Consider the following 22,566-nt stretch of genomic DNA (forward strand, 5'->3'; position numbering starts at 1 on the left):
CTCTACTTGTGTCGTTAAACACAACAAACTTTTGGACCCTTCTCATTGCTAGGGGTGTAATGCTATACTCGAATATTTGTTGCAGAACAGCGATCTCTATCGTAGTTACATTCGTATTCGTCACTAGCTGAACCGAATACACGAATATATATTCGGGGGGGGGGGGGGGGGGCTACGCACCCGTCGCAACCTCTACCCTTTGCGTAAGGGCCTGCCCCCCCCCCCCCCCCACACACACTTAAAAAAACTCTTCGACGGGCCTGCATTGCGAACAAAAAAAAATCTATATAATTAGAAAAATAAGAAAGACAAATGGGCTGTACTGACCGAAACCTTTGATCGTTTGCATTGTTTTATTTCCAGGAATGGCCCGTGTCCGGCTCATCTTTTCCGTCACTGTGCTTTTACTGCTGTTTCTCATTTCTCGGATTTCCAGTGAAGGTAAATTGTCCAGGTTACCTGGAGGCTGTAAAGTTTCTAATTGTACAATGTTGATATATATATATACACACACACACACACACACACACACACACACACACACACACACACACACACACACACACACATACACACACACACACACACACACACACACAGATATATATATATATATATATATATATATATATATATATATATATATCTTCATCACAATAGCTAGGGTGCAAGATGCATGCCCACGTTTTAAAAATGCTCTGCTAGAGTCTCAAAAAGTACTCGAGTACTCTGGAACGGGCCGAGTCCAGCAAGACTCGAGTCCGTTCACAGGACTCGAGTACCCGTACAAAGAAGAACACTCTCATTTTATTATATTTTTATCGCTATTTTCCCATATGGTTGCCGCCGGTTACATTATAGGGCTATGCCATATGGAATACTCGAGTCGACTTATGGAGGCCCTATGCTCCGCCCTCTCAATGACATCATCCAGGTCTTCTACATCATGGTACCCCCCCCCCCCCCCCCACTTCCATGGTTAGTAATATTCAATGTTGGGCTGCTAAAGAACTAGTATTGCCATGCCCGACGACTAGTGAAATGTTTTTGTCAAATGTTGCAGTTAAGTCTATTTTGTAAATATGAATATCCTGCCCCCACCCAAACCACCCAATGTTAGTGTTTTTCAGCGTTTGTATTTCCCTCTTTATGTGACTATTATTTAGTTAAATTGTATTAATTTAAAGTAAAGTAGGGCTAGTGAATTTTTAATCGTGGCTATTAAATTTCAATGATCCCATGGCTGGTGGATTTTATACAAATTCCAGACGCCCTGCACCATCATTTCAGGAATGTCGAAGTGAGCACTTATGTACAGGTGATTAGTAACATTATTTGTTTTTAAAATTGAATGTCCTTTTTTTTTTCCTCCTTTTGTTTTTTGCAGATGCATTGAACACCGAAATTAATTGCCATCGTGCTGGGCACAGTGGGAGACGAACGCACATCACGTGCGAGATAATTACTACAACAACAAACACAATTAAATTGCTTCGAGAGGGCGTGAATGTCATGGAGTGCAGCATCAAAGAGAAGGTGTGTAGGTCGGTGTTGGGTACCCGTCACTACAGTGCAGAGTTTACCTCGCCCACCATAATCACTCTCACTATCCATCATTTCTCTACCGAGCTGGATGCCGTGCAGTGGGCATGCACCAATGGAACAGGCGCAGCATATTGTGTTAAACACTACATAAGTAAGCAACATGGACCTTTCATTTTACTACTACTACTACTACTACTACTACTAATACTACTACTATTACTACTACTAATAATAAAAACAACAACAAACAAACAATAATTTACTTTGCTTAATCATGCTAAATCTAGGTGAGTTGAAAAGGAAAACTCCTAGTCCGAGTACTCTGACTGTAAGAGAGCTAGACGGACATGTGGAAGGTTATACGCTCTCATTACTGCGAAAACCCCCAACAAAACCTATTTCTGCTCCCAATTTTTGACGCAATATAGAATAAAACTCAAAAATAGTTGTTGACGTAGAATATCGGCTTTTTCCTATTCTGGCCACAGGATAAAACTAATCATAGGCGTACGGGATCACATTTTTATAAAGCGGGGTTGGGGAGGCTGATTTTTGCCCAAATTAAACGAATGTGCCCGAATCTGGATAACAACGTTTTTCATATCAGCATTACTACTAACAGGGCCGTAGCTAGGATTTTGTGTGTGTGTGTGTGTGTGTGTGTGTGTGTGTGTGTGTGTGTGTGTGTGTGTGTGTGTTTTTGCCCATGTTATTTTGTAATATTGTGCATTGACTTTTTGGGACATGGGTGTATAACGGAAGAGCCGGTGGTTGTTAATGGGTTCCTGAACCAGCTGTTCGGACCGGTACTACAGCCAGATGCAGTCATATAGCAAAAATTTGAGATGGAAATGTTCTCAATTTTGGAGTGAAAATAAATGCTTATATAATGTTTGTTTGCAGTGGTGTATGTTGTTAGTGCCAACGAGAACCGGTTCTATTGCCAATCGTCATTTAAATTTGGTCAATTTAACATGGATTGCAATTGCAGATGATACTTTCCTGTCCTGGACTGAGGAGCTGGTCAAGGCCGGCACCTGCGCCCAGGACAGGCGTGCGCTACAACAGCTTGTTCTGAATGAGCACATTAAGACGTATGACCTGATCTGACCTGCAGATGACATCTGTGTAATGAGACCCGGTTTAACTAAAACAGTTTGCATTCACACTTAAAGGAACATTCCTGAGTTTGCGTCAATGTTTCAGATGTTATTGACTAGAAGAGACTTCTTAATGATTGTAATTACATATCAAATATATTTGTCTGCATTAAATATTAGTGGCTGTATTTTAAATGTGTTTCTGGTCGTTCTAATATCTGTACTAGGTTAAATTATTTGAAGACAAAATCCATTTAAGGCGACCAGAAACATATTGAATATACAGACACTAACATTCTAAACGAGAAAATATATTTAATATGTAAGTTTAATCGTAGAAATATTTTATTAGTCGGAAACATCTTACAATGCAGCAAACTCAGGAATGTCCCTTTAGACTGTTTTAATTATACCAGTTTAACTAAACCACATATCGAATTGTTTTAGCTATACCGGTACAGTAAAACGATCGTATTACACTTACATTTTAAACTGGTTTAGTTATACTAGTGGGGCAGATATGTGAAACAGATGTTCACTTCTGGCAGAAAGTTTGAAATTTCGTATACAGGGGTATTTTGGTCAACTAAATTAAAAAATTGATGGATCAAAGATGTCTGACAGGCTGGTTAGCCGCAATTTTGAATTTAAATATGGCCGTCATGACAAAATACCAATTGCTCATATTTTGGCTTCTAAACCACATATGATATTGGAATTTGGTATATAAGGGTATTTTGGTTTGCTAATTAAAAAAAAAAAGGAAAAAAAAAGTTGGATCCAAGAAGTCTGACAGTGTTGTTAGCCGCCATTTTGAATTTAAATATAGTTGACATGGCAAAATATCAATTGCTCATATTTTGGCTTGTGAACCACATACGAGATTGGGATTTGGTATATAGGGGTATTTTGGTTTACTAATTTAAAAACATTGATGGATTCAAGAAGTCTGACAGGCTGGTTAGCCACCACTGTGAACTATGACAAAATATTAATTGCTCATATCGGCTTCTGAACCACGTAGGAGGTGGATGTTGACAGGTAACCATACATATCCATGTACAAGGAATCTTCAACATCAAAATGGCCTTCATGGAAATGACAATATGATTAAACGATGCATATGCCCTCAGTGCACTCTGTGGTACATCTAACTAATTTTTGCACAACATGTGGGATAGCCCACATTACTTCTCAGTGGCTCGTCTTCTCACCACTTGAACGTTTTGATCACGAAAACATTGTCCTAGTTGCGTGCATTGCAGATTCGCAGTAAAACATTTACACTTTCATACACATCATTTTTAGCACTTGAAAAAGATCAAATCACCACAACCTTTAAATGCCTCTGGCATCACTGACCAAAATGGACACCAGCCACCTTCCTCATCTTTAACCAATCCCCAGTCTCCATGTGACGGAAGTTGAAGGTTAGCAATTTGGATCTGACACCAGATGTGACCGGCTGGATAGCCAGCTCTCTTCACATGTTGAAGCAGTGTCTCCGAAGTTAGCGGATCAAAGGCCGTGGTATGTGCTATCCTGTCTATGGGATGGTGCATATAAAGGATCCCTTACTGCTAATCGAAAAGAGTAGCCCATGAAGTGGCGACAGCGGGTTTTCTCCCTCAATATCTGTGTGGTCCTTAACCATATGTCAGACGCCATATAACCATAAATAAAATGTGTTGAGTCCGTCATTAAATAAAACATTTTCTTCCGTAGTTGGCGGAATATTTTCCACCTGGCGGTTTCCATGAGCTTCACTTACCTCTTTTTGAAGAGAATCTGTGTTCTACTATGTAGCAAACCTCTGTATGCCACCCATGTCATCATCTGTTATTTCCATTGGTGCATGTGAGAGGGGGTTGAACACTTGTCCCAAGTTTGGCAGGGATATCCCAGGCAATCTTTTTGCTCTTCCACACAAGGCAGAAATGGCATCACATCCTGAGACAGCATGTAGAAACAAAAGCCCCCATGAATCGTTAGCACCAAGGCGATCAGCAATGGTGTGAGCAGCAATATACTTAATCTTTATTTCATGCCCAAATGCAGTTCACATTCACCCATCACACCTATGTGGTCCAGGAGCCGAAATATGAGCAATTCATATTTTGTCATGGATGGCGGCTTACCAGTCTGTCAGACTTCTTGGATCCATCAATTTTTTTAATTTAGTAGACCAAAATACCCATATATACAACATTTAACACATTCTGCCAGAAGTGGACATCTGTTTCATTTTTTGTTACATATCTGCCCCACTATACCGGTTTAGTTAAACTAGTTTAAAGTAAAAGTATGGACGCAGCTTATTACTTAAGTATTAGTTATTATTCCACAGCAGAAGTATGAAGAAGAATAAGTTTGTTTTGTTTAATGACACCACTAGAGCACATTCATTAATTAACCATCGGCTATTGGATGTCAAACATTAGGTAATTCTGACACGTAGTCATCAGTGGAAAGCCGCTACATTTTTCCTAATGCAACAAGGGATCTTTTATATGCATTTTTTCCACAAATAGGAACAGAACTATGAAGTAAGCATTTACAAGCAGTAACAAAATTGCAAAAGAAAATAGAAGTATAAGAAAAACCAACATAGAAGTAACAAAAAACACCCCAACAACACCCAAAACCTGTATCTCCAAGAATATTTTAAATGGACAAACTACTACATTAAATAAACACACGTCAGATTAAGTATATAAAATAAATTAATAATATTAAATTGGTAAAGGTTACATAAAGACTTTTGTTACTCATGGGGGACATATTTAGCATATTTCCTCATTGAGAAAATAGAAATAGAAAGATATAAACAAACAATACGTTAACTTCTTAGAATATGTGTGTCAAGTGGAAATAAAAGTAAAGTAAAGTTTGTGTTATTTAACGACGCCACTAGAGCACATTGATTTTTTTTATCTTATCATCGGCTGTTGGACGTCAAACATATGGTCATTCTGACACTGTTTTTTTTTTTAGAGGAAACCCGCTGTCGCCACATAGGCTACTCTTTTACGACAGGCAGCAAGGTATCTTTTATTTGCGATTCCCACAGGCTGGATAGCACAAACCATGGCCTTTGTTGAACCAGTTATGGATCACTGGTCGGTGCAAGTAGTTTACACCTACCCATTGAGCCTTGTGGAGCACTCACTCAGGGTTTGGAGTCGGTATCTGGATTAAAAATCCCATGCCTCGACTGGGATCCGAACCTAGTACCTACCAGCCTGTAGACCGATGGCCTAACCACGACGCCACCGAGGCCGGTCAAGTGGAAATAAAGTAAATGTGTAATATATAAACAAAATACTTAACTCGGTACCAGTAACAACGACTGCAGACCGGGCTTAACTGTCAGAAGTTTCATGTGTGATAACAGAAGGAGAAGTTTGTTTTGGTTAACGACACCACTAAAGCACATTAATTTCATACCCTAGTTGTTAAACACTAACGCATATTTTTGACTATTATAACCGTTTTTGGTAACTTCAATCATACTTTACTTAGATTTTATTTTTTAGATTATCAATGTCTGTACATTCGAAGTGTTTTTGGTCATCCTTGTGTTTTTAATATCACAAAATGCATTTCTCATAGTTTTAAAAACGCATGTGCGTCTGAGAAGTAACAGTTATGGAGTCGAGTTTTAGTCTATTATAAGAGGGTATTTCACCATTTCAAAGTCACAGACTTTCACTCAGTTGTAAGTTTATCCAAATGTGTTACTGGGCCGCGTTCCACGAATCGATCTTAGCCGTAACTGCACAGCTGACATATGCACTTAATGTGATCTTCGCGCTAAAATCGCTTTGAACGGGTCTCAGGATTGTAGATTAACTAAACTTAGTGTTAATTTTCACAGGTGGAAACTAGGGTATGTCCCTTTAATCATCGGCTATTGGATGTCAAACATATGGTCATTTTGACGCAATCATAGAGATAAAACCCACTACATTTTTGCATTAGTAGCACGGGATAGCACATACCACGGGCTTTGATATACCAGTCGTGGTGCACTGGCTAGAGCGAGAGATAGCATGTCTGATAACAATGCCTGCTTAAAATATAAAATAGGGTTCACCTTTAAGATATGAAAATCATGCACTAATGTTAAGATGTGAAGTAGCTTGCTTTGTGGTAAATCGTTGTGTTCAATATATCACCAGAACAAGAAGAAAACGTTAGAGGTAAGTACTGCCTTGTGTTGTCGTTCTTGTCTTTTTTTTTTTTTTTTTTTTTTTTTTTTTTTTTTTTTTTTTTTTTTTTTTGCTTCTTGTTATTTTCTTCTTCTTGTTTTTTTTTTGGGTTTTTTTTTTACATTTTACTTAAAGTTCTGTTCTTTCTTGTTGAGCCTTAAAGGTCGAAGCTCAAAGGTGCATTACCATTTAAAGATTCGTTTTACTTTGTGTAACATATAGTGCTAAACATACGGGAATAAGCTACGATGTCACATTTGGTATTTTGATATAATTGAATTTTAAAGTATACAACTCTGTAGTTCATAATCGTGACATATTTATACCTAAGCAAGTGTTTTACGAATAAGCCGTACTGACCTACCATCATTACATAATTTTATTTCATTGTGTTACTGTGACACTGACATACACGAGCTTGATAACATTGATTTTCTGTTTGAACATCGCAGGTTATTCACTTGTATTTTATGTGTTTGGTAATATGACCTCTGGATCACAATGACTCCACGTTATTTTCGTTTCATTATTAACTACTTTATATTTATTGGCAAAATTTGCCTCAATACCGTGGTTTGATATAATTAACTCTATCAAAAGTGAGGTGTATTACTATTACAAGTTGAAAGTTCTCCCGTGTCACCCATTTTGACGTAACGGCGCCGATTAGATGCATTTTAAATATATTTATATCGTGTGAATGAGCATGTTATATTACTGGAGTAGATACACAAAAAGTACAAACTCTAAATATGGGTTAGAGAAAGATAGTCGAAAAATATGCCAAACGTGGACATCGTAGGTTATTCCCTGAGAGTATTGCTGATTCAATACATGTCCCCTACTGGGTACAATTTGTTTTCGTATCTCCTAAATTCAAGGGCCATAACATTGAAAAAAAGTAACAAAAAAACAAAACAAATTCGAAACACCTATATGTGGGGCAGACGGGCAGGAAAGAGTAATTGACTAAAATGGTTGTTGTTTGTATCGGGTTTGTTTTTCTTCTTCTTTTTGTTTTGTTTCGTTAGGTTTTTTTTGAAAATATATTCATCCTAATCAGATTCAGCACCAAGTAAGTAAGTAGGGGAAGCTTGGGAGAGTTGGATCACGTGGAGAGTTGGACCACCTCTAATTTCACTGACATAGCAAGTTGTTGGGGACAGGTGCTACCATCTACTTGAAGCACTAAGCATTATCTTTTTATTGATGTAATGGCCTTGAACATTTCAGGCTGTTGTCCACATTTTTTTTCACAAAAAGTGAATTTGTTTTACTCTAAGGTAAGCAATGTTCTATCTCTTCAACAGCATATAGAACACTGTTCTGGTGTATTCTGCAAGATATGTGTGACAGTCCTCTCCCATCAAAAATATTTTAGAAATCCATATAGTCACCGCTGAAGATCAAAACTTGGTTGAAATTATAAATGGCGGGAATGGTGAGAGTTGGGACAGTCATTTACAATTAGTGAATAATCCTTTCTCTAAATCCTATTACTTTGACTACATGTTATTAAGGATCAGCAGCAGCAGCTAGTGGGTGGCAGAATTACTGTAGGTCTAGATGGAAATTGCAGTTTAATGCAAGTATATGGACCAAAGTACAGAGGTCGCAAGAGGGGATAATAAGTTTAACCAATACTCCAGACCGTAGTAGTATCGCTGAGGCTCTAGTTGCCAACCAGACTAAAAAAAACCGGAAGTTCAAACAACCAGTCATACCCAGAGCAAAAAATAGGTTGTTAGAAAATCAAGCAAGGAAATGCCCAACTCCATCAACTTCATCAGAAGAAAGTGATTCTGATGATGTGAAATTCACAGAAAGTGGTGATAGCGATGTTGATGACCTAGATTATGAAGTTATTGAAGGTGATTTTGTTGTAAAATTTGAGTCAGCCAAATCGCGTTTTGTGCATTATAATAGCACGGATTGATGTCATTGAGGGGGACGAGTGTGAAGAAGTTTCTTAAACAAGAATTCAGTCAGCAGATGACACATACATTTGTTATCAACGAGAATGATCATGCATCATTTCCTAAGAACGACATCATCAAGAAGCTTCCTGCGCCTAGACAGCTTGGTGGCACAGTTGGTCGAGCAGGAACATTTACATTTTCTTGTGACTTCACACGATGGGATTTCCACTCTTCCCTTTATTAAAGCATCATTAAACCTATTACCACTGTCTGTGAATTTCACATCATCAGTATCACGTTCCTCTGATTGTTACATAAAAGTACTTTAAAATGAGACCAAACACATAGTGTAATTCTGTTGAAATTTGGTATCTGATTATTTTACCAATCAAAGTTGATTTATCCTAGTGCAGTGCTACTGGACCATGTAGCCGACTAGTGGTCGTGGGATAGACTGATTCTCATAATTCTGCTTTTAAGCTTCTCTTTGGGGTCTGAATGCCTCTATATAAGTTTGGGAATGAATTGTGTCCATTTTCCTTCACCGGGTAGTTGCTGCATTCTGTACATTTTTTGTCCCAAGTGTCCCTTGTGTGGCCCAACTCTCCTTGAACATGACCCAAATCTCACCACCCCCAGGGAGAGTTGGGCCAAAATAACACCTTTTGAAAATCACCTGCCCCTTCTACAGGTTGGCATGCATGCGGAATCAGCTGGTACAGATATGTATGTTAATATCAGTATATGTCACAACCACATGAAGCAATTATCGGTCATGAATACAGAGGGTGCAATATGTTAAAATGTAAAAAGTGGTCTAACTCCCCCAAGCTTCCCCTACTGTATCTTCAAGAATATATATATATATATATATATATATATATATATATATATATATATATATATATATATATATATATCTCTGTGTGTGTGTGTGTGCGTGTGCGTGTGTGTGAGAGAGCATGTGTGTGTTTGTGTGAGTGTGTTTGTCTGTGTGACAGTGTCGTCAAGTCGGCTGCCTTGTCTGCTTTCAAGTAGGCTTTCTTCATGAACCTAACATCTAGCACACTGCTGAAATGTTTAGCAGCTCGGAAGCAGCCATTTTCCGTGGCGTACTTTGCAATTTCCGCTCTGGTTCGAGGAGAAAAGTGGTTGTTGTCGAGCTTTCGTATCACTCCACGTTTAGTTGTGATCTTATTTGGTGTTGTTGCCAGAGATTCTTCTACAGTCTTATTGACGGCTGTCATTCTGGCAGCTTTTTCAGGAATCGATGCCATGGACGGATCCGGTAAACCCACGGTGAATCGCTTCTCGATGGTTATAAATTTCAACATTTATTTTGCTAGTAAACTACGGTATTAACAGTTTAAATCGGCATTTTATAAAGACACGTTTAAAAATTACCGCATGACATTTGTGTTACTTCAGTCATACTGAGTGTATAATGCACATCTCATACCTGCATACTGACCACTAAATGTACGCTATGGCTATTAATTAAAACAACACAACATGTCACACACGGCGTGTAAGCACTTTTAAACGCTGACACAAAACCTTTACTTTTGAAGAGAGTTTTTATGTTTATTATCGTTGAGTACCAGCTAGGGTCGCAATACTCTTCGTATAAGCTCAGGGCGACCAGCCTAATGAAAATATGTTTCCGGAATTTTCTGGTATTTTCATTTTTAAGTGCGTGAACGCCCCTTTCAAAACAATAGTTTAAAGCACGCGAAAACGCCATTTTCAACAACAAAAAACCCAAAAAAAAAACAACAACATTTAAACAGTGCAATATTTGACATATTTAAAAAGATAACAAAAGCCAAAGCAATACATAACAATACAAAATTGTATTATATATTGGAATGTTATGTATTCAGTAATAAAAGAATAAATCAATCCACATAAGTGGCAGAATTTTTCTACTTCCTTTTTAAGCATAGCCCTACTTTATGGCTTGTCTAGTTTACAAAACATAAATATATTCATCAGTGTAAATAAAGTTACTATACCTAGTACAGCAATTAACAACATCACACACACACACACACACACACACACACACACACACACACACACACACACACACACACACACACAGAGAGACAGACAGACAGACAGACCAAACATCAAAAATCATCACCAAAAAACCCCCCTAAAAGCCCCACTTTATTAGCAAATAGTATAGTACAATTTCACTCCCACCTACAGATTAGTAATAAAGTGACAAATTTGGGACCAATGCTATTTTTTATGTAGGTATATTGCCACATTTGCACTATTTCATCAGTGGGGTCGAACTAATTTGTGGTTAACTGAATCGGGGACGAAACGTCTGGTACCCACATTAAGACTGGCTATCGTTCTGCATTACGCTTACTTTACAATTAGAGTAGCACTTTTCGCGGCAAAATCTAACATTATTTTTTTTTTTTTATAGTTTAACTTACTTGAATAAAACAAGATCGGTAGGTATATTAATTAATTAATATTAATGTCATGAATGTGTCAGAAATTACTGGTAGCTAAATAGTATTTAGTGAATTGCTGCACGTGAAAGGATAGGAAAAGAACTTAAGTAGAGAATTGTGGATCCATTTCTTTTGTTTTCGTACGATCGCAAGTGTTCTACTATATGTTCTGGTTTTTACACACCGTGGCTAAGTTGCATGCATCGCCATAGAACCGATGTCTGTCCCGTTGTAATTACTATTTGATATTCGAAATATCTTTAAAATGAATACATAAACTACATAACAAGTAAGACACATTTCATACATGGCTTCAGTTTACTCGATTGTCAAAAACTTTTTCATTGGTCGGCTGTTGACAAATACAGCCAATAGACAAACGTCTTACTAATAGCACGAACCAGTCGATAATAGTATTAAAGGGACATTCCTGAGTTTGCTTATTGACTAACGGAGACTTTTTGACGACTCTAATTACATATCAAAAACTAGTATATTTTTTCTGCATAAAATGTTAGTGGCTGTATATTAAACGTGTTTCTGATCATTATAATAGTTGTACTAGGTTAAATTTCATTTTATTTCCTAAAAAAGAAATTATTTGAAGACAAAATCCAGTTTGGGCTTCTTACAAATATTAAGACTACCAGAAACACATCGAATATACAGCCACTAATATTTTATGCAGACAAATATTATCTGATGTTCTAAACAAGAAAATATATTTAATATGTAAGTTTAATCGTAGAAATATTTTATTAGTCGGAAACATCTTACAATGCAGCAAACTCGGGAATGTTCCTTTAATACCAAGTTCAGGTTGCAATGGAGAATGCAGAATGATAAATTCGGGATTTAAAAATATAGAAAATTAAAAATATATTCAGAAATAGTTGCTTCCAAAAAAATTAAAAATAACGATAGCGAATTTGGCATTAATTCCGGAATTCCGGAATTCCGGATATGGGTTAAAAATTCCGGAAAGTTCGTCGCCCAGTAAGCTACATCTGATGTCGCTATACTTTCGACACGCAGTTTGGGCTACTGTTGGTATATCGCAATACATTAATGACGCAATACATAATGGATCTACAGTATACAAAAGGAATTAATAATATTAAATTGGTAAAGGTTACATAAAGACTTTTGTTACTCATGGGGGAAATATTTAGCATATTTCTTCACTGAGAAAATACAAATATAAAGTTATAAATGAACAATACGTTAACTTCTAAGAATATGTGTGTCAAGTGGAAATAAAGTACAATGTGTAATATTATGTAAACAAAATACTTAACTTGGTACCAGTAACAACAACTGCAGTGGGTGTGATAACAATGCCTGCTTAAATATAAAATAGGATTCACCTTTAAGATATAAAAATCATTCACTTGTGTTACGATGTGAAGTAGCATGCTTTGTGGTAAATCGTTGTGTTCGATATATCACCAGCACAAGAAGAAGACGTTAGAGGTAAGTACTGGCTAGTGTTGTTTGTCATGTCTTTTTACTTCTTTTTTGTTTTGTTTTTTGTTTTGTTTCTTGTTATTTTCTTGTTGTTTGTTTTAATTTTTGACATTTTTTCTGTTTTTTGTTGTTCAGCCTTAGTTCAAAGGTGCATAACCATTTAAACATTCGTTTCACTTTGTGTAAAATATAGTGGTAAACCAACGGGAATAAGCTACGATGTCACCATTGCTATTTTGAGATAATTGAATTTTAAAGTTTTCAAGTTCATAGTCGTGACATATTTATACCTAAGCAAATGTTTTAGCAATAAGCCGTAATGACCTACCATCATTACATATTTTTATTTCATTGTGTTACTGTGATATACACAACCTTTATAACATTGACTTTCTCTTTGAACATCACAGGATATTCACTAGTATTTGATGTTTTTGATAATCTGACGTCTGGTTCACAATGACTCCACATTATATTTGTTTCATTATTAACTACCTTCTATTTATTGACCAAATTTGCCACACTACCGTGGTTTGATAATTAACTCGACCGAAAGTGAGGTGTATTACTAATACTATTAAAAGTTCGCCCGTGTTTCCTATTTTGACGTAACGGCGCTGATTAGATGCATTTTAAATATGTTTATATCGCGTGAATGAGCATGGAGCAGTTACATAAAAATAACATACTCTAAATATGGGTTAGAGAAAGATAGTCAAAAAATATGCCAAACGTGGACATCGTAGGTTATTCCCTGAAAGTATTGCTGATTCGATACATGTCCCCTACTGTGCTGAGAGTATTGCTGGTTCAATACGTCCCCTACTGTGCTGAGAGTATTGCTGATTCAATACATGTCCCCTACTGTGCTGAGAGTATTGCTGATTCAATACATGTCCCCTACTGTGCTGAGAGTATTGCTGATTCAATACATGTCCCCTACTGTGCTGAGAGTATTGCTGATTCAATACATGTCCCCTACTGTGCTGAGTATTGCTGGTTCAATACGTCCCCTACTGTGCTGAGAGTATTGCTGATTCAATACATGTCCCCTACTGTGCTGAGTATTGCTGGTTCAATACGTCCCCTACTGTGCTGAGAGTATTGCTGATTCAATACGTCCCCTACTGTGCTGAGAGTATTGCTGATTCAATACATGTCCCCTACTGTGCTGAGAGTATTGCTGATTCAATACATGTCCCTTACTGTGCTGAGAGTATTGCTGATTCAATACATGTCCCCTACTGTGCTGAGAGTATTGCTGATTCAATACGTCCCCTACTGTGCTGAGAGTATTGCTGATTCAATACATGTCCCCTACTGTGCTGAGAGTATTGCTGATTCAATACGTCCCCTACTGTGCTGAGAGTATTGCTGATTCAATACATGTCCCTTACTGTGCTGAGAGTATTGCTGATTCAATACATGTCCCCTACTGTGCTGAGAGTATTGCTGATTCAATACGTCCCCTACTGTGCTGAGAGTATTGCTGATTCAATACATGTCCCCTACTGTGCTGAGAGTATTGCTGATTCAATACGTCCCCTACTGTGCTGAGAGTATTGCTGATTCAATACATGTCCCTTACTGTGCTGAGAGTATTGCTGATTCAATACATGTCCCCTACTGTGCTGAGAGTATTGCTGATTCAATACGTCCCCTACTGTGCTGAGAGTATTGCTGATTCAATACATGTCCCCTACTGTGCTGAGAGTATTGCTGATTCAATACGTCCCCTACTGTGCTGAGAGTATTGCTGATTCAATACATGTCCCTTACTGTGCTGAGAGTATTGCTGATTCAATATGTCCCCTACTGTGCTGAGAGTATTGCTGATTCAATACATGTCACCTGTTGGGTACAATTTGTTTTCGTAGCTCCTAAATTCAAGGGCCATAACCCTGTCAAATATGGGTATATGGCTATGAAAGATAAACCTGATCTGGAAGAGTACATGTAAAGCTATATATATATATATATATATATATATATATATATATATATATATATATATATATATATATATATATATATATATATATATATACATACATACAATTCTAGCTCAATATCGTCAGGTATTCAGAAGAAAAAAAATCCAACCATCCAGAAAACTTATATGTGGAACAGACGGACGGGCAGATGGGCAGGAAAGAGTATTTGAGTAAAATGGTTGTTGTTTATATCAGGGTTTTTTTTTTCTTCTTCTTCTTGTGTGTGTGTTTGTTTTTGTTTGTTTGTTTTTTGTTTTTTTGTTTCTTTTTCAAAATATATTCATCCTAATCAGATTCAGCACCAAGTAAGTAAGTACTGGATCTTCAAGAATCTGTGTGTGTGTTTGTGCGTATGTGTGCGTGTGTGTTTTTAATTAATTAAATATTTATTATTTTATGGGCATTTGGCAAAATAGTGGTTGATTCCTTGAATCTCTATTTAGTGCCTCATGAGTAGTAGGGAGGTCTATATACCCCCATGACCTACTTTCCCGTGACCATGTCCTTGGTGTGTATTGGGCAATGACCATGGTGTTCAGGTGCACAACCTTGGTGTGTGAGTCTGACCTTGGTGTGCAGGTGTGTGATCCATTTAAACAGGGTCAGTGCCCGCCCGTGGCCTTGATCTAGTTAGAGTGACCGTTCTATCCTGTTTGTGGATGGTGTATATAAAATATCCCTTGCTACTAATGGGAAAGTGTAACGGGTTTCTTCTCTAAAACTGTCAAAAGTATGTTTGACATCCAATAGCTGATGACAAAACAAACTTTAACACTTTATCGCTTGAAGACTTGGCCCGACGCAAGACTGTGTACTAATTTTAGCGCTGAATGTTGAATGGTTAATTGCTTACATCCGGCAAGTGGTGGTATCATGTCGCTAAATAAAATACTCTACAGAACTTCTCGAAGTTGCATTCTCAAAGACACTAAGCCTGTGAGAGAAATACGAATGATTTAAAGATGTACAAAGACCACTTCTTGGCCGCGCTGTTAATCGGCCAACCTACGTATCGACAGTCACAAAAGAGAGCAACAATGCAGTCACAAAAGAGAGCAACAATGCGGTCACAAAAGAGAGTATTGCATGGTTGAAGCTTTATTAACTAGCTTAAATCGGAGATTCAATTTCCGCCCTGTGTCGGCATAGTGGTAAGTACGTTAAACTACGAACGTCTTCGTTTCCCAGGTGGGATACATACATATATATTAAATTATTTATTTATTGAAAGTTTATTTATGTATTTAGTATGTTAAGAAATGTTTTCAAGCAGAACCCATCTACTATACAAGCAGCCTCTATAACCTGCAGGGTCGGGCCTGTATAGATGGTTGTGAGTTTGTTTTGAAATTTTACGTTTCATGTACGAAGTTCAAACAGCAGTTTAATTAACTTATATTCGATTTTAGGGTACATACCCTCATATATATTCACATTCATATATGAGGACATTTACACTTTACAAATGTATGCCTTTCTAGATAGCTTTTAATGTCACTGATAAAGAGGTTGTCGAAGTAATGCATATATGTCAGAAAGCGAGATTACGTGTCTTTAAATAACTTCCATTGTAATGTCTTCATGTTTCTTTTGATGGCATCTTGGGACATGTCTTTTCTCCCTAGCGTTTTCTCTTGTTTTTGAAATACTCAGGATTGATGTTGAATTCACTCTCGATCATCAGACGTACGCCTTCGTTTTCCAGATTGGGCGACGACTCTTCATTTCCCTCCTCGCACGTTTTAAATTGCAGATGTCGCTGGAAGTCGCTCTCGTCTTTAAAGATAGACCACACGTATCGCAAGTCTTCATCCTCTTGATTTTCTTTTTCAGATATGGTTCTACTTCATCACGTTTGTTCTTTTATACATTCGGACGGTCCCGTCTCTAAACCACTAGTTCAAAGGCGCCAACGTTTGGGCGTGTTCGGTTTCAAGTCCATGTAGAGGCTGTGGGTAGCTTTCTCAAACTGTTGCATCAAATGATGAGTGTTTTACAACGTCAGAACTTGCTGCTAGTCAATGGGGTTGTTGAACAGTGCCAGGTAATGGTAGTGTCTTCTTTGTGTCAAGGTTTTGCTGTGATAGAGGTTTTGGTTGATGGCCGAGAGATTTCTGTGGTGACTTCCTTCCATGAACAGGTCGGTGATGCGAGGATCTTATTGGAATACACATCAAGTTGTCCCACATGAGATTTCTGACTTTGGGATCCAAATAACGATCCTTTTCCAAATTCTCTGGTATGCCTTGAACAAATTTCACTCGAACGGTTGCCCCAATGATGTCGAAGAGGGTTTACCATCGTTTGTAGAGCCAGATGATGTGTTGAGGTGGTGGGAAGATTTGACTATCCCATAGCAGTTTGTATAACAAAAATGTCTTTCTACACGAAGTGGTTCCCAACACCCCTATGGTGAAGGGATGTAACAATCTCAGGGGCTTCTGTTGCTGATGGGGAGGTTTATTTTCAGATTCCAAGAGTCCATATTTATTTCGTACGTGCTGAGTTAGGTCATGGGTCCAAACATATTTTTGTTCGCAAATGTGACACTGATTCATGATCTTGTATGTTCAGATACTCGACGTGAAATAACGTTGTCTGACCCATATGACTCCTTTTATAGTTTGTTTAGAAATGTTTCTGCAGTTTCGGGGCTTTACAACCCATATCACTTTGTGTTGTTGTTATTGTTTTGCTGTTGTTTCCGTTCAAGATTGGCCTTGGCTTGCTCTACCACCTGTTGCGTTGGGGAGACTATGACCTCATTGGGTGCTGAGGGCTTGTTCTGTTCCTCTTTTCCTTTCTTCCATGTAGGATCGTAAAGTTCTAAACACCAATCCACACTGACCTGACATTTCCCGACTCCCTGAATTTCTTAGTTAGACTGAAGTTTGCCTTCAGCTTGCAGCTTGTAGAAATGAGTCCACTTATCAATGTTGGGAACGTACAGCTTGTAATGGTCTGACATGTTGCTTCTCTGAAGATTCTACCTCAAATGACGAGTTTTTAAAACGATTTTACTTATATACCTTCTTCCACCTACAACGTCCTGTGACTTTCTCATGTTATTTTAACATTTGAATTTGTGTCTGTCTGTCACACAAAAAGTACCAAACATAAATGAACTTGCCCTCTCATCCGATTTATAAAATTCCCACCCAGAACCAGACTGAGCCAGTCCAGGGACACACTCACGGACACATATTTACACTAGAGGTACACATTTTAGACTACAGGGATACACATACTACTCTACTTTAGCTATCGATTTTGCTAAAACATATGTCATGTAGAGTAAATCCACTTATTGTATTCGATAGGTGAAGCATCTAACTGCAGTCATGCATAACTGTGTGAATGTATGGACAGTTAAAACTACATAGTCTCATTGATCTCACGTTGCATAAATTTTAGATGTGCACAAATTGCTCACCATGGCATATATTTGGTATACCCCTAGCAAAGGTTCAGTAATATATTATGTGGCGGGTATTCAAGGTACCGCTGAACCATTTATTGGCCAATATTACACAATCTCTGTATCTTTAATAGGTTACATCTACATACTGACTAAAAACTAAATCATAATACACCCCTAAAGGAATAATAAAACTAGTTGTAATCAAATCTTCTCTATATACATGGTGCATTTTTAAAGTGTAAATGTCCTTACATATGAGTGTGGATATATATGAGGATATGTACCCTAAAATCTAATATAAGTTAACTGCTGTAAAATTTCAAAACAAACTCACAAACATCTATGCAGGCCCCACCCTGCAGGTTATAGAGGCTGCTTGTATAGTAGTAGATGGGTTCTGCTTGAAAACATTTCTTAACATACCAAATACATAAATAAACTTTCAATAAATAAATAATTAAAACAAAAACAAAAATATTCCACCTCGGAAACGAACTCAGAACCTCGCGATTCTTAGTTTAACGCAGAAACCAATACGCCGAGACAGGGCGGAAATTGATCTCCGATTTAAGCTAGTTAATAAAGCTTCAACCACACAACGCTCTCTTTTGTGAATGCATTGTTGCTCTCATTTGTGACTGCATTGTTGCTCTCTTTTGTGAATGCATTGTTACTCTCTTTTGTGAGTGCATTGTTGCTCTCTTTTGTGAATGCATTGTTACTCTCTTTTGTGAATGCATTGTTGCTCTCTTTTGTGAGTGCATTGTTGCTCTCTTTTGTGAGTTCATTGTTACTCTCTTTTGTGAGTGCATTGTTGCTCTCTTTTGTGAGTGCATTGTTACTCTCTTTTGTGACTGCATTGTTGCTCTCTTTTGTGAGTGCATTGTTACTCTCTTTTGTGAGTGCATTGTTGCTCTCTTTTGTGAGTGCATTGTTACTCTTTTTTGTGACTGTATTGTTACTCTCTTTTGTCAGTGCATTTGTGCTCTCTTTTGTGACTGCATTGGTGCTGTCTTTTGTGAATGCATTGTTACTGTCTTTTGTGAATGCATTGTTGCTATCTTTTGTGAATGCATTGTTACTATCTTTTGTGACTGCATTGTTGCTATCTTTTGTGAATGCATTGTTGCTACTGAACGACTTAGGGCTATCGATACGTATGTTGGCCGATTAACAGCGTGGGCCAATAATTCCTCGTTAAATCATTTCGTATTTCTGTCCCACGCTTAGAGTCTTTGAGAATTAACTTCTAGAAGTGCCATAGAGTATTTTATTTAGCGACTGATAACAAAACATGATACCACCCCTTGCCAGATGTAAGCAGTTAACCAACAGTCAGCATGCTAACTAAAACACACTACTTGGCGTCGGGCCGAGTCCTTAGAAGTGGTAAGTCAAAGTTTGTTTTGTTTAACGACACCACTAGAGCACATTGATTTATAAATCATCGGCTATTGGATGTCAACCATAATTTTGACAGTTTTAGAGAGGAAATCTGCTACATTTCCCCATTAGTAGCAAGGGATGTTTTATATACACTATCCCACAGACAGGATAGCACGGTCCCTCTAACTAAGTCAGGGACACGGGCGGGCGTTGACCCCCTGCTCAAATCGGTCACGCATCTGCACACCAAGGTAGCACACCTGCATACCAAGGTCATTGCTTAATGTACAACAAGGTCAAGGTCATGGGGCATATAGGTTTCCCTACTGTCATGTTGTGTTTGTTTTGTGTTTTGTTTTCTTTTTAAGTTCACATGCTAAGGAGAGCTAAATATTACTATCTATAAAGTCCCAGAGGAGTGATGGGGATCTAGAGTTATAGCTCCTCTTAAACAGTGAGGTTTGATATTATTAGTAGTGGTAGTGTAGTAGTAGTAGTAGTAGTAGTAGTAGTAGTAGTAGTAGTAGTAGTAGTAGTAGTAGTAGTGGTAGTAGGGTGGTAGTGTAGTAGTAGTTGTAGTAGTGGTGGTGGTAGTAGTAGTAGTATTAGTGGTAGTGTAGTAGTAGTGGTAGTGTTGTAGTAGTGGTAGTGTTGTAGTAGTAGTAGTAGTAGTAGTAGTAGTAGTGATAGTAGTAATGGTGGTAGTAGTAGGTAGTAGTGGTAGTAGTAGTAGTAGAAGTAATGTTAATAGTAGTAGTCGTAGGATCGTTAGCAGTAGTATTAATGGTAGTTATTGTTATACTCTTATTTTAGTATATTTAATTACATAACCTTTTTTTGTTTTTTGCGAAACAATAAATTTTGCACTTTTAGAATTAAAATATTCTTTGATTTGGTATAAAATAAATTGAGTGGTAACTATTTAATTAAACACCCCACGGATCCCCACCAACATACATTATACTTAAATAAAAGTATAATATATATATATGTATGTGTATGTATGTATGTATGTATGTATGTATGTATGTATGTATGCATGTGTATACGTATGTCACATTTATTGTTCTAATCATTTTGTTTAATATATTACCAGTACAAACATCACAACCACTACCACCGACGTCCACAGAAGCTGGTAAGTACTTGATCTACTGTTTCTGTCTCCTTGGTAGGGTCGTGTCTGCCATTTGTATGTAATACATATAACAAAAGAAAACCCCTTTTAAATGGTAATACAAGCACTTATGTCTGTAGTATGTCCGATATGCATTCTATGCAATGGTTATGTGTATTAAATATAAATAAATAAAGTTAAAAAGAACGGAAAAAAGAGTTTACTTTGATATGGTAATTGAGGTACGTTTGAGGTGTGCTCTGTGTCTTATAATCCAACACATTTTCATTTGGAAGACTCCCTGTCAGTATCATGCTTTGTCAATATATCTATCTATTTTCATATCAAAAGACGCCATGTCAGTATTATGATTTGTCAGTGTCCAAGCATTCATACCTATCTATCTATTTTCATTTCAAAAGACGCCATGTCAGTATCATGCTTTGTCAATGTCCAAACATTGATACACATCTATCTATCTATTTTCATATCAAAAGACGCCATGCCAGTATTATGCTTTGTCAATGTCCAAACATTGATACCTATCTATCTATTTTCATTTCAAAAGACGCCATGTCAGTATTATGCTTTGTCAATGCCCAAACATTGATACCTTGCTATATACCTATTTTCATTTCAAAAGACGCCATGTCAGTATCCAGACAGTGATACCTATCTATCTATCTATCTATCTATTTTCATTTCAAAAGACACCCTGTCAGAAGTATGCCTTGTCAATGTCAAAACATTTATACATAGATCTATCTATGTATCTATCTATGTCTCTATATATCTACACACCTCTCTCTCTCTCTCTCTCTCTCTCTCTCTCTCTCTCTCTCTCTCTCTCTCTCTCTCTCTCTCTCTCTCTCTCTCTCTCTCTCTCTTAATTAATATTATTGCATGGCCAAACATAAAACAACTATATTTCAAAGTTATATTAACTTACTGTAGCACAAAGCCAACAGAAGCTAGTAAGTACTTTGTCTGTTGTTTTTGCTTTCTTGGTGATGTCGTCTCTATCATTTGCATCCAATTAATGTGAAAACAAAAGAAAGTTAAGAATTTGTATTATTTTTATTTTTTTTACGTGTTCTAATAACTCATTTATACACATAGGCATACGGGCTCCTATTTTTTTTTTTGTAGTGGGGCCTTTATTATTTATTATTATTATTATTATTATTATTATCTGTACATAGATAGCTGATTTAAGTTAACTAGCTTCAACCATGCATTCTTTTGTGATTGGAACCGGAATTTGTAAGTTGGCCGTTTAAATGCGCGGGGCGAGAATTCCTTTGTCCTTATTGAAATCATTTCGTATTTCACGTCTTTGAGAATGTAACTTCTAGACGTTCCATAGAGTATAGTGACAAACAATAAAAATCAAAACATGCTTGATGTAAGCATTTAACCATTCCATATCCAGCGTTCTAAAATTAAATACACTAGGCCTATGTGGTGTCAGGCAGAGACCTTGGAAGTGGTAGGAAATTTGTTTAATGACACCACTAGAGCACATTGATTTATTAGTCATCGGCTATTGGATGTCAAACATAATTTTGACAGCTTTAGAGAGGAAAGTCGCTACACTTTCCCATTAGTAGCAAAGGATCCTACACTTTCCCACAAACAGTAAAGCACATACCAAAGTCTTTGTCCAGTTGTGGTACACTGGTTGGAACGACAAAAAAAACCCAACCAACTGAATGGATCCTCCGAGGTATCTTAACTCAGGAGACATTTGCTACATATTTACATAATTAATCATAACAATAACAAAACCCTCACCAAAAAAAAAAAAAAAAGCATATCCAATTCATTCATTAAAATTAATAGTTTTTCACACCATTTAACACATTTCACAGTTCGCCATCACTGTTCATCACAATCACCACCGTCATCACCATTCGTTGATCACCATAGACA

General features: G+C 37.3%; 1 protein-coding gene across 3 annotated transcripts in view; it reads left to right on the plus strand.

Moving 5' to 3' along the window:
* Window positions 1-22,566, plus strand: part of LOC121377638 — a 70,473-nt gene that overhangs the window by 18,135 nt on the left and 29,772 nt on the right. For all 3 annotated transcript variants that reach the window (XM_041505707.1, XM_041505706.1, XM_041505708.1), the window contains 5 exons: window positions 364-441; window positions 1,388-1,696; window positions 6,827-6,847; window positions 12,702-12,722; window positions 20,614-20,655. In XM_041505707.1, coding sequence (XP_041361641.1) covers window positions 366-441; window positions 1,388-1,696; window positions 6,827-6,847; window positions 12,702-12,722; window positions 20,614-20,655 — 469 coding nt within the window. In that variant the 5' untranslated portion in view covers window positions 364-365. The remainder of the gene's footprint in view (window positions 1-363; window positions 442-1,387; window positions 1,697-6,826; window positions 6,848-12,701; window positions 12,723-20,613; window positions 20,656-22,566) is intronic.

Source organism: Gigantopelta aegis, chromosome 7 (genome assembly GCF_016097555.1).
Source record: "Gigantopelta aegis isolate Gae_Host chromosome 7, Gae_host_genome, whole genome shotgun sequence".
NCBI lineage: Eukaryota > Metazoa > Mollusca > Gastropoda > Neomphalida > Peltospiridae > Gigantopelta > Gigantopelta aegis.